This window comes from Neophocaena asiaeorientalis, unplaced genomic scaffold, assembly GCF_003031525.2.
Source record: "Neophocaena asiaeorientalis asiaeorientalis breed wild unplaced genomic scaffold, Neophocaena_asiaeorientalis_V1.1 scaffold198, whole genome shotgun sequence".
Lineage (NCBI taxonomy): Eukaryota > Metazoa > Chordata > Mammalia > Artiodactyla > Phocoenidae > Neophocaena > Neophocaena asiaeorientalis.
In genome coordinates, this window is record NW_020175221.1 from 2,032,954 (window position 1) to 2,046,418 (window position 13,465).

At 38.9% G+C, this 13,465-nt stretch overlaps 1 protein-coding gene across 1 annotated transcript in view; it reads right to left on the minus strand.

Annotated features, from left to right (window-relative positions):
* The window catches only part of ZSWIM6 (zinc finger SWIM-type containing 6), a 77,540-nt gene extending 68,968 nt beyond the window's left edge, over positions 1 to 8,572 (minus strand). The window contains exon 1 of the mRNA XM_024765368.1: positions 8,210 to 8,572. Within this exon, the coding sequence (XP_024621136.1) occupies positions 8,210 to 8,339 (130 nt within the window). The 5' untranslated portion in view covers positions 8,340 to 8,572. The remainder of the gene's footprint in view (positions 1 to 8,209) is intronic.
* Positions 8,573 to 13,465: the final 4,893 nt, after the last annotated feature.

A 13,465-nucleotide genomic window follows, 5' to 3' on the forward strand; every position in this document is an offset into this window, starting at 1 on the left:
CTCTACAAATGACCCAATTTCATTCCTTTTAATGGCTGAGTAATATTCCTTTGTATATATGTACCACATCTTCTTTATCCATTCATCTGTCAATGGGCATTTAGGTTGCTTCCATGTCCTGGCTATTGTAAATAGTGCTACTACGAATACCAGGGTGCACGGGTCTTTCTGTATTATGGTTTTCTCTGGGTATATGCGCAGTAGTGGGATTGCTGGGTCGTATGGTAGTTCCATTTTTAGGATTTGAAGGAATCTCCATACTGTTTTCCATAGTGGCTGCATCACTTTACATTCCCACCAACAGTGTAAGAGGGTTCCCTTTTCTCCACACCCTCTCCAGCACTTATTGTTTATAGATTTTTTGATGATGGCCATTCTGAGTGGTGTGAGGTGATGCCTCATTGTAGTTTTGATTTCTCTAATAATTAGTGATGTTGAGCATCTTTTCATGTGCCTCTTGGCCATCTGTATGTCTTCTTTGGAGAAATGTCTACTTATAGGTCTTCTGCCCATTTTTGGATTGGGTTGTTTGCTCTTTTGATATTGAGCTGCATGAGCTGCTTGTAAATTTTGGAGATTAATCCTTTGCCCGTTGCTTCGTTTGCAAATATTTTCTCCCATTCTGAGGGTTGTCTTTTTGTCTTGTCTATGGTTTCCTTTGCTGTGCAAAAGCTTTTAAGTTTCATTAGGTCCTATTTGTTTATTTTTGTTTTTATTTTCATTACTCTAGGAGGTGGGTCAAAAAAGACCTTGCTGTGATTTGTGTCGAAGAGTGTTCTGCCTATGTTTTCATCTAAGAGTTTTACAGTGTCTGGCCTTACATTTAGGTCTTTAATCCATTTTCAGTTTATTTTTTGTGTATGGTGTTAGGAAGTGCTCTAATTTCATTCTTTTACATGTAGCTGTACAGTTTTCCCAGCACCACTTATTGAAGAGACTGTCATTTCTCCACTGTGTATTTTTGCCTCCTTTGTCATAGATAACGTGACCACAGGCGTGTGGATTTATCTCTGGGCTTTCTATCCTGTTCCATTGATCTATATTTCTGTTTTTGTGCCAGTACTATACTGCCTTGATTACTGTAGCTTTGTAGTATAGTCTGAAGTCAGGGAGCCTGATTCCTCCAGCTCCATTTTTCTTTCTCAAGATTGCTTTGGCTATTGGGGTCTTTTGTGTTTCCATACAAATTGTAAAAATTTTTTGTTCTAGTTCTGTGAAAAATGCCGTTGGTAATTTGATAGGTATTGCTTTGAATCTGTAGACTGTTTGGATAGAACAGTCATTTTCAAAATATTGATTCTTCCGGAGCTTCCCCAGTGGTGCAGTGGTTGAGAGTCCGCCTGCCGGTGCGGGGGACATGAGTTCGATCCCTGGTCCCGGGGGAATCCCACATGCCACGGGGCGGCTGGGCCCGTGCGCCACAACTACTGAGCCTGCACTCTAGAGCTCGCAAGCCGCAACTGCTGTGCCCGCGCACCACAACTACTGAGGCTGCATGCCATGACTGCTGGGGCCCGCGTGCCTAGAGCCCGTGCTCTGCAGCAGGAGGGGCCACGGCGGTGGGAGGCCTGCGCACCGCAACCAGAGAAAGCCCACGTGCAGCAAAAAGACCCGGTGCAGCCAAAAATGAATAAATAAAATAAATTTTAAAAATATATATTGATTCTTCCAATCCAAAAACATGGTATATCTCTCCATCTGTTTGTGTTGTCTTTGATTTCTTTCATCAGTATCTTATAGTTTTCTGCATACAGGTCTTTTGCCCCCTTAGTTAAGGTTTATTCCTTGGTATTTTATTCTTTTTGTTGCTATGGTAAATGGGATTGTTTCCTTAATTTCTTTCTCTGATCTTTCGTTGTTAGTACATAGGAATGCAAGAGATTTCTGTGCATTAATTTTGTATCATGCAACTTTACTAAATTCATTGATTAGCTCTAGTAGTTTTCTGGTGGCATCTTTAGGACTTTTCTATGTATAGTATCATGTCATCTGCAAACAGTGACAGTTTTACTTCTTCATTTCCAATTTGGATTCCTTTTATTTCATTTACTTCTCTGCCGTGGCTAGGCCTTCCAAAACTATGTTGAATAATAGTGGCAAGAGTGGACATCCTTGTCTTGTTCCTGATCTTAGAGGAAATGCTTTCAGTTTTTCACCATTGAGAATGATGTTTGCTGTGGGTTTGTCATATATGGCCTTTATTATGTTGAGGTAGTTTCCCTCTATGCCCACTTTCTGGAGAGTTTCTATCATAAAAGGGTGTTGAATTTTGTCAAAAGCTTTTTCTGCATCTATTGAGATGATCATATGGTTTTTATTCTTCAATTTGTTAATATGGTATATCACATTGATTTGCATATATTGAAGAATCCTTGCATCCCTGGGATAAATCCCACTTGATCATGGTGTATGATCCTCTTAATGTGTTGTTGGATTTAATGTGTTGCTAGTATTTTGTTGAGGAATTTTGCATCTATGATCATCAGTGATATTGGCCTGTAGTTTTCCTTTTTGTGACATCTTTGTCTGGTTTTGGTATCAGGGTGATGGTGGCCTCGTAGAATGAATTGGGGAGTGTTCCTTCCTCTGCAGTTTTTTGGAAGAGTTTGAGAAGGACAGGTGTTACCTCTTCTCTTAATGTTTGATAGACTTCACCTGTGAAGCCATCTGGTCCTGGGCTTTTTTTGGGGGGCTGCGTTGGGTCTTCATTGCTGCGCGAGGGCCTTCTTCTAGTTGCGGCAAGCGGGGGCTACTCTTTGTTGCAGTGCGCAGGCTTCTTATTGCGGTGTGTGGGCTTCTCATTGTGGTGGCATCACTTGTTGCGGAGCACGGGCTCTAGGCCCGCGAGCTTCAGTAGTTGTGGCACACAGGCTAAGTAGTTGTGGCTCACAGGCTCTAGAGAGCAGGCTCAGTAGTTGTGGCGCATGGGCTTAGTTGCTCCGCGCCATGTGGGATCTTCCCAGACCAGGTCTCAAACCCGTGTCCTCTGTACTGGCAAGCAGATTCTTAACCACTGCGCCCCTAGAGAAGTCCCAGTGTGCCCATTACTTCTTCAATATTGTCCTTAGGGAGGCTGGCAAAATACACAGGTCATAGTTTCAGCCCTGATGGAGCTTATAATCAAGTAAACATAAGCTATACAACAGACATGGGATGGCTGAGTAGATTTGCTTGTTTGGTAATATCTGGAAGAGACTGAATAGACATATATATGATGACTGGGACACAGAAGCATTGGAAGGCTAAATTAAGCAGGACAGGAAGGCATGAATGGAATTTATAGTGCTAGTTTTATAAGAACCATCTTCAAACAAATTGCAATGTCTGATGAAAGAACAACACTCAAATGCACACTTGGGTAGAACTACAAGAGGCACATCTTTGGAGTATGGATCCTAGGTGCCTCCTGTGTCTCTGTAAAAAATACAATCACCAAAGAGTCACAGAATCGGGAGTGGAAAACATCTTAGATGTCATGTGTCCACCCTCACCTGACATGAATACAACTGACCCTTAAACAACTGGGTTTGAATTACATGGGTCCACTTAGAGGGACTTTTTTTTTCAATAGTAAATACTACAGTACTACATAATCCCCAGTTGAATCCACAGACGTGGAACTGCAGATACAGAAGAACTGTGGGCATGAGGAACCACAGGTACAGAGGACCGCAGGTACCCAGGACCGAATGACTATAAGTTACACGTGGAATTTCAGCTGTGCAGACGGTTGACGCCTCTAACCCCCAAGTTGCTCCAGGGTCAACTTTACATCCCTTCTACATCTGGCTAACTGAGATGGTATCTCTGGACACATGGCACTGAAGTGAGGGATGAATCTAGCCTACTTCTGGGATTGACTCAAGCTCTGAGAGTAAAAGGGCCACAGAAATGACACCCTTTCCCTCTGTTCCAAGCAGAGACCAATGCCACAGTTTCCACTCCACCTGTCCCTTTTTGTTGTAGTTTGCCCAGTACAGGCTATCCCATAGGGAGGTCACTAAAAGAAAGAGCAAAAGGAAAAAAGTAGAAGAGGAGGAAATATGTGCCAGAGAGTCAGAGCACAGCAAGCTGACCTACAACTCTATTATCATCCATCCCCCAATTGGTTTCTTCCCTCTTCTTGTTAACTATGACTACTTATGGGTACTCCAACATAAGGTAAACTCTCTCTTTTCTTTAATATTTTACACATGTATATATTATATGACTAAAATTTTTCCAACGCTGCTAGTGAAGATTATGAGCATTTTAAATATGAGGAAAAAAATGAGTCTCACCCAGGGTCACATAGGTAATACACAGAAGAGACAATACTGTACTCTAGGCCTCCAGGTTTCAAATTCAATGTTCTGTCCCTACACCACAATTTACTAATTTATAATGCACTCCTTTAATAAGAAGCAAAAAAGCCCAAAAAAGGCTGAGTTGAATTAATCAAGAGAGTGGGTTAGCACTAAGAAATCAGTAAATTTCCAAATACATACTTAGCAAAGACAATAGCTTTTTCTTAACAATATGGAAGCTAGAAAGTTTTTTGGTTTTTTTTGTTTTGTTTTGTTTTTGCGGTATGCGGGCCTCTCACTGTTGTGGCTTCTCCCATTGCAGAGCACAGGCTCCGGACGCGCAGGCTCAGCGGCCATGGCTCACGGGCCCAGGCGCTCCGCAGCATGTGGGATCTTCCCGGCACAAACCCGTGTCCCCTGCATCGGCAGGTGGACTCTCAACCACTGCGCCACCAGGGAAGCCCATAAGTCTTATTTTAATATAAAACCAAGACAAACAATTTTGCTTATCAATGCAAAACTACAACTGGCAATCTCCTTGGAGGGCCATTAACATTAACTATCTTACACCCACTTTTTAGCATACAGTGATTGATTTAATCTAATCACAATTATGCAGGACATTTTATGAAAACAAAATGAAATGTAAAAAACTGACAAGGACTGAACTATTATGATGACTACTTCTATATTCCGACTACTTTCACTCAACCTGTGATCCTGGATAAGTCACTAACACATTCTCCTTGGCTTCTTAGTCTAGAAACTATTACAATTATAAATTTGCAATATGTAGCTTACAAAGAAATTTTGAGAAACAATATGCCTGAAATAGACTTGAAAAAGCTTTTAATTCCTCAGCATAAAATTCTTTTAAAAAGAAAATATTTCAAAATAGTAAGTAAAGCAACTAACAGAATTTTAAGAAGCATTAGGACAAGTTCACAAGGAAAAGGAAAAACCTGTTATCAACATAGTTTGTATTTACTTAAAAATTATATTATGAATTTCTCTTATAAAGGATTTAGATAAGCTAAACCTCATTCTGTTTAAGATATATATAGATACCTATTAAGATAGATACCTATAGATACCTATTAAGATAATCTAATCTAAATCCTATCCTAACCCTATTTATCTAGCAAGGTAAAAGTGATGCTTTTCCTTAGAGAAACATGAACTCTTCCCAATATTCATGTTCAAGACATTTTTCTCAAAGAAAAAATACACGCCTCGAAACCATACAAGGAAATACTGCTTTTAAAATGACTTAGAAAACGCTTAATGTACAGATGTTTGGAGGCAGGTGGGACCATGTAGTCAAATAACTGCAAAACATTTTAAATCCCACCCCCTACTAAGTCATCAATCTAACAGTTAAAATAAGACCCTCCAGGGAGCAGATTTCCAATTTCAACACTTAAGGTCATGGGCCTCTTCTTTTTTTGCCACTTGTCACACTAGAATGGAAGGCAGGAAGGCAGCTTGTGTAATTGGCCCATTTCCAGGCTAGGAGCAAATCTTAGGATAAATTAAGTGGAGAGAAAGCTGGCAGGATAAACTTCTCAAGTTCACTGCTTTCGTGAAACTGTTCTCATGCAAAAGTTATTTGAAAATCACATTGAGTCTAAAGCTAACCTGCATTCTGCCCTTGATATTTCCTTAGATATATCCTTAGATATATAAGGATATATCTAATATATATCTAATATATCTATATATTCCTTAGATATCTTTTTCTTCTAATTTTAGAAAGTCTGAGAGAAATATAATGTCATGTGAACACTTTCTCACACCCAAGTTTAGCTTAGATTGTTTCATTAGTCCCACTATTTCGACACAGAAATGCATTTTAAAAGCTTTTAGATAAGAAACTTCGGGGGCTGCTATCCTTCAAAACAAGGAAGACAAATGCAGAACAAACACCTTACTGTTGATGTGGACCTCTGGTTAAACTAAAACTCAGAGAACAAAATGACCAAATGGAATATATGAACTTTAAAAAAAGGAAAAAGAGAGAGTGCATAAAAGTTTGAAGAAATGGTATATGCTATTCTTCTGCCTTCAATGAGCGATTTAATAGGAAGCCACAAATAGGCTCCTGAGAAATCTGAGATGACTGTTAGCTGGCCTGAATTTTCACAAGGTAACATGATTGAGACAGATGATATGACAGAGCAGAAGCCTGCTTAAAAAGTCCTTGAATGCATGTGCTTTTGGTGGGTCCAGGGTACTTCTGTGGCAGACTTGTTTACAATCCTGTTACTCAACACTGGCAGACTCTACCAAGTAAAATGCTTTACACACCTTATAACAGCTCCTTTAATAAAGCTGAGACTGACATGGAGAGCACTAGAAGAAATATGTCTATGTGGATTTTCCCCTGACATAAAAGACATATTAAAAGTATCACAAGATACCAGGAGACTTGTAAAAGAATGTTCACAGCAGCTCTATTCAAAACAACGTTCATCAACAGTGGGAGAGACAAATAAATTGTGGTGTCCTCATACCTAGAATACTTTATAGAGTATGTGCTGTCCAATAAGGTAGCCACTAGCCATGTGGCTATTGAACACTTGCAATGTGGCTAGAGCTTGATGTGAGATGTGCTGTAAGTGTAAAACAGACAACAGATTTTCAAAGACTTAATATGGAAAAGAAGTGAAATATATCAATATTTTTGTTGAATTGATATTTATGAATGTTGGTATGATATGAATATATTGAATTTTTTAGATATATTGAGATAAATAAAACATTAATTTTACTTGCTTCTTTTTAAGTGAAGCTAACAAGATATTTTAACTTATACATGTAGCTCACACTGTACTTCTATTGGTATTTCTGGTGCTGCTTTAGAGCAATGAAAATGAATGAACTAAAGGTACGTGAAACAATATGAATAAATCATATAAACATGATTTTGAATGAAAGAAGTCAGATACATAACGTTTAAAATCAGATAAGACTAAACCAGTGTTTAGTGATGTTAACGTTAAAACACAAAGCACCAAAGAAGTGATTACCATAAAAAATCAGGCAATGATTACCATGGGAAACAGAAAGGAGCCTATGACTGACTGGAAGGGGACATGTGGAACCCTCCAAAGTGCCGAGAGTCATCTATTTCTGGGCCTGGATGTTGGTTCACTTTGTTAATCTACACATACATATTCTATGCACTTTTCTGTGTTATATCTCACAATTTTAAAAGTTTTTAAGAAATGATCTCAAACTGCTTTCCTTAAACATTTATACCTGCTACATCAAGTAAGGACTTTGAAGAAAACCTAAAAGGATAGGGTTGAGTGACTGACTGGTTCCATATTTCAACTATATGTTGACAGTTGATACATGTGTTTACAAATAAGTGAGATAACAAGTTCAGTGTATAAAAGACTTTAAAGAAACCCTTTTTGAGATTTCTTACACACAATAATAATCATATCCTAAACTCTCTCTATATAAATTCTCATCTTTTTCTAAGAATAAGTTACTTTCTTAATATGAGGCATCATATCAGAAACTTACTGCCTTGGAAAATAAATTTTTTAAGAAAATGAAAAAACTTCTGAATATGCGCAAGTCAGTTTACTGACAACAGCTGACAAAGGTGAATTTGTGTTCACTATAACTGATACCCAGTATTTGATGAAATTTTACAAAACATAAACATATAAGAGCCAAGCTTTAACAAACGAGAAATTTTTCTGAGCAGAAAAGACTTGGTATCTAGTAGAAGGTACAAAACATTTCAAAAGAAATGTTTTAGGATGCAAAACTAAATTTAAACCTTCAGCTACCTAAGAGCAATGTTGATGATCTAATTCATATTTAATTCATTTTCATGCAAAAGAATTAAATTTATAAATGAAAAATAATCCAGAGAAGCAATCTATAGAATGAGTATCTATACTCACCATGAACTTGGTTGATTTCTGAATTCTGGGAAAGAATTTCATCTGCCAATTTTTGAGCAGTTGGCAAAACTTCTGTGTGGTGCACTGTGATCAAATACTGTACAAACTTTTGTAGTTGGTCTCTATTCATTTGAAAGAGAGTCTCTGAAATGGGAAGATGCAATTTGACCTGATCTGGCTTGCGGATGCGGTATAAAGACAGTGCCACAACATGGGCACAATAAAATATGTCCTTGTTTCCACAGCTGCAGGTCACTGAGGTAATCTTGCAACGATCAAAGCTGATGGCCACGTTACAAACAGTTTCTGGCTCCGATTGTATTGCAGGTTCTGTCACTGTGCCACTCAAGTGGAAACCTATGTGAAAGAAGGGGAGGAGAGTTCAGTTTCTGCATTCAGATGCTACAAAATATTTTAATTCTTTGAAATGCGCAGTGCTTGACAGCTGCAAGAATAAAACATGACAGCTTTTATTTTCAAGTAAAAACATTCTGGCCACTCCAACCTCCCTCTCCCTGCACCTTACAAGTAAAAAATAAATGCTATTTAACAGACATGCTGAAGTAGTTTATTACACAGCCATATGAAAACACTTACTGCAGTATACCACCATCACACCTATATATATGTATATTCATACACCACATCATACCTATACCTAGACCATAGCTTACCTAGAGTAAGCCATCATTACTCTTCTAAATCTGTGTGTGGTATATACCTGACCAAAATCCCCTAGATCAGTAGTTTTCTCCCCCAGCATTCCACCCTTTTTTAAACAACGTTTTAAAATAGAGTAGGCCAGCTCAGCTTTCTTCTCAACAAACTCCTCCCTTCCTTCCACCTTTATTCCAGGCAGCCCCAATATTGCAACGTCTCTGAGCAGTATGTGCGGGGGGGCTGCAAAGCCCATCAAATCGCACGCATACCGTAGCTGAAGTAGCTCAATGACTATTTTCTTTCCTATCATACAGAGTAAAGCTGGTACAGAGGTAGGCTGTTAAACATGCTCACATGCACACATGGGTGCACAAAATCACCAAGTGGCAAGGGGCCTTAGAGGCCTTGTAGCCTCAACTTAGAACCACACAGGAACCCTCCACGACCTCCCTCACCAATGGCACTTGGCCGCTGCTTCGAAGGATCCAGAAATGAGACACTCAACCCGCACAGGCAGCAACGGCTCCTTGGATAGCTCTAGCTACAGCCCACAGCCAATGAAAACTGCACCCTGACCAATGGCACTTGGCCGCTGCTTCGAAGGATCACTCCTTTTCCCTAAATATGGGGAAGCTTATCCTGAATGTTTTTTGGCACACCATTCAGTTCCATCTACCCTCTGTGAAAGCCACATGCAGAGGGCCAGTGATAAACATTAAGGGGAAACCTCCAGGGCACAGGCTTACCTCAGGATTAAGTACCCGACAGAAACTTGAATGTCAGAAATGTAATGAAGCCTCTGACTCTCTCAGCCTTCCACTATCTATGCTACTTGAATAAAATTTATCTAGCAGGCCACTATTTCTCCAGGTTCCCCTTAAATCACAAGGAGAAGGATCTTTTCACCATGTGGGAACTCTGGAAAGGATGCTGCACATGGAGCTACAGAGATGTGAACCGAGAAGGACAGCCAGATGATGCCTAGAGTTCACATGTGGGGCATCTGAACCCTACTTACTATCTCTTTCAAGAGAGGGGTTCCTTTAGGCCAGGGCGCTGGGAGAAACATTATTCAACTTACGAGAAATCTTTCAGAGTAATGTAACTTCATCTTGATAATTCATATTCAGCAACACAGTGGAAAGAGAAAAGTGTTGTCGTATTTTTTTACCAGATTATCAACTTAAGAAGTGCATTTCCAAAAATCAAGTCACTATTATTGCTTCACAATAAGGAATTCTGATAACCGTAATACGGTAACCTCTGGTTTTCTTCCACAGAGATTATCCCTGTTTTTAAATGGATATTCCAGTCTCCTCCTCCATCTCTTTTGGTCAAGAAGTTTTTTTGGAAAACCGCAATTAAAGAAAGGATACATAGCAAATGTAATCATATTTTTAAAAAATTTTAATGTATTTCCCCACGAGAAAAAAAGATCACATAAAAAGTAAACACCCAGGAAAATTTTAGAAATTAAGAAAAATAAGAGCAGTCTTGCCTTCTTGTATACCAGTGCACTAAAAGCTTACAATAATTAAAAGTCCATGGCACAGGCACAGATTAAGACAAGAAAAGATCAATGGATCATAAATAAGTCCAGAAAGTTTCCAAGTATATTCTGTATACTTAGTGCAAAGGTTCTCTGTTTTCCACCTGTCACATATATATGTGTACAAAAGAAACTAGCTGTCACTATAGGAAGATAGTTATCATAAACTAACCATTTATAAAATCAATCTCTCCCAGCTTAACACTATTTTATTTCTCCTTATCCACCAAGTCAACATCTTTGTCTCTCCACAAAAGTGATACTGAAGGACTCCCATCACAGGCAAAGCCAAGACAACTGAGAATCCAAAATAGTTAGACTAGCTAGTATTTAAATAGTCTGCGAGGCTATAGTGTAAGAGGTGCTTCAAAAGAGACTGATTTAACTGTCAAAGAAGAGGCCCTTCCTAAATAGACATTTCCCTAAAGAGACATACAGATGGCCAAGAGGCACATAAAAAGATGCTCAACATCACTAATTATTAGAGAAATGCAAATCAAAACTACAATGAGGTTATCACCTCACAAATCACCTCAAAATGGCCATCATCAAAAACTCTATAAACAATAAATGCTGAAGAGGGTGTGGAGAAAAGGGAACCTTCTTGCACTGTTGGTGGGAATGTAAATTGATACAGCCACTATGGAGAACAGTATGGCGTTCCTTATAAAACTAAAAATAGAAAGAACTACCATATGACCCAGCAATCCCACTACTGGGTATATACCCTGAGAAAACCATAATTCAAAAAGACACAGGTACCCCAATGTTCACTGCAGCACTACAACAGCCAGGACATGGAAGCAACCTAAATATCCATCAACAGAGTAATGGATAAAGATGATGTGGTACATATATACAATGGAATATTACTCAGCCATAAAAAGGAATGAAATTGGGTCATTTGTAGAGACCTGGATGGGCCTAGAGAGTGTCATACAGAGTGAAGTAAGTCAGAAAGAGAGAAACAAATGTTGTATATTAACACATATATGTGGAATCTAGAAAAATGGTACAGATGGTCTTATTTGCAAAGCAGAAACAGAGACACAGACATAGAGAACAAAGGTATGGATACCAATGGGGAAGGGGGCAGTGGGATGAATTGGGAGATGGGGATTGACATATATACACTATTGATACTACATATAAAATAGATAGCTAACGAGAACCTACTGTATAGCACAGGGAACTCTACTCAGTGCTCTGCAGTGACCTAAATGGGAAGGAAATCCAAAAAAGAGGGGATATATGTATACATATAGCTGATTCACTTTGCTGTACAGCAGAAACTAACACAGCATTGTAAAGCAGCTATACTCCAATAAAAATTAAAAAAAAAAAAAAGAGAACAGACCCGTAGCAGAACCAATGAAGCCGTCAAATGGTTTTGCAAAACAGGGTTTTATTCATTCATGTGAGTTGTACAAGTCAGAAGTAAAGTATAGTGAATCCTGATATCGTACAATTATGCTGGGGGAAAACCCCACCTACTATCCAACTATATTATGTTGAGTATTTACCATTCTCATAAAATTTTTTAAAAAACAAACTATAAAATATTGTGACTTTCAAAACTAACTCAAGAGATGTGTGAGGACACAAATAAACACATTCATGTCTTATAAAAGTACACTTCATTAATGTAATATCGTCAAGATTAAGGCATTTCATGAATGTTCTTTTTCCAAGTAATTCTAGATTATCTTTCAAGTATCCAAACTCCTTTTAAAATTCCAACTATTTTGGGGCTTCCCTGGTGGCTCAGTGGTTGAGAGTCTGCCTGCCGATGCAGGGGACACGGATGTTGGAAATATTTCTAAATGTAAGTTCTACCTTGCCACCCTAATCAGCTGACCATTCAGGGTATTACCAAGTGAATGGGACAGCATTCCCCGTAGTAAGAGACAACTGCAGGTGGCAGTATTTTTTAAGCAGGCTCTTGTTTTTTTCTCTACTATCAGCTATCACAATGACTCCCCTCCTATACTGCTATCCTTTTTCATAGAAAATTCTTTGCCCTCAAGTCAGCTGCACCTCTAATTTGATTAGATTTGTGTCAACTGTTTAATACTCAGAGGTCTATTTGGGGTTTTTCCCTCCTTACTTTTAGGTTGGGATGGCTGATGTTGCTAGAGGTAAGAGGCTTTACTTTAGATACAGGAAAGTTACATACACACAGAGGGGACAGCAGGTACACTAGTTTTTAAGACAGTGCAGTACTGAGTCAACATGTAGGAGGTTCCATCACGCCTCTCTTCAGGGTTGTGTGGTCGTGTATTTTGGCCTCTCCAATTTGAGGAAACTTTGAAATTCCACCAACTCACTCTCTCTGGGTCCTAAATCATACCATAGCACTCACAGGAGAAGCAAGGAGAACATTCCTCCCTCAAAGGTAACTAGAGATGTCTCGATAGACATTCTTCCCCCTCTCCTTCCTCCGCATCCCTCAATGGTCTTATCCTTTAGGTACTGCGTGACTTGAAACAAAAAGTAATGTTCTTGAGAATGGATTTTGCCTTTCTGGAGTTCTGACAATCCCAGATGACCAGCGGCTTTGGGATTATAAATGCAAAAATCTCCTTCTAGGACAGTCAGCTGTTCGATATGACAGAACTGAGGACACAGAAAGGGGTAATCCTGTGCTCTGTGGTAAACCATGGATAATTTAGCTGTTTTATTTTCAAAGAACTAAAACTGAAGAAACTACATAAATCTTTTTTAATAAATATATTTGACTTTACAAAATATAATCTGTCAAAGACAGTTAATTCCATAAGAGCAAACCTCACAGGGCAGTCAAATCGTTTTGTCGTCATGCCACCACAGCACCCAATATAATGATAGTATTCACGTTCTCAGCCTGCAGGAACTAAAGAAAAACAAAGCAGAAACCAAGGCTCAGTGTTGTATAGGCCTTGGTAACAGACTTTGATTCGGATCAGGTTCTGTCCACTTAAATGCTGTGTGATCTGGGCATATTGTTTATCCTTTCTGATACTTGCTGTATTTTGTGCAAAATGTGGTTAGAAATACCTCCTAGGATT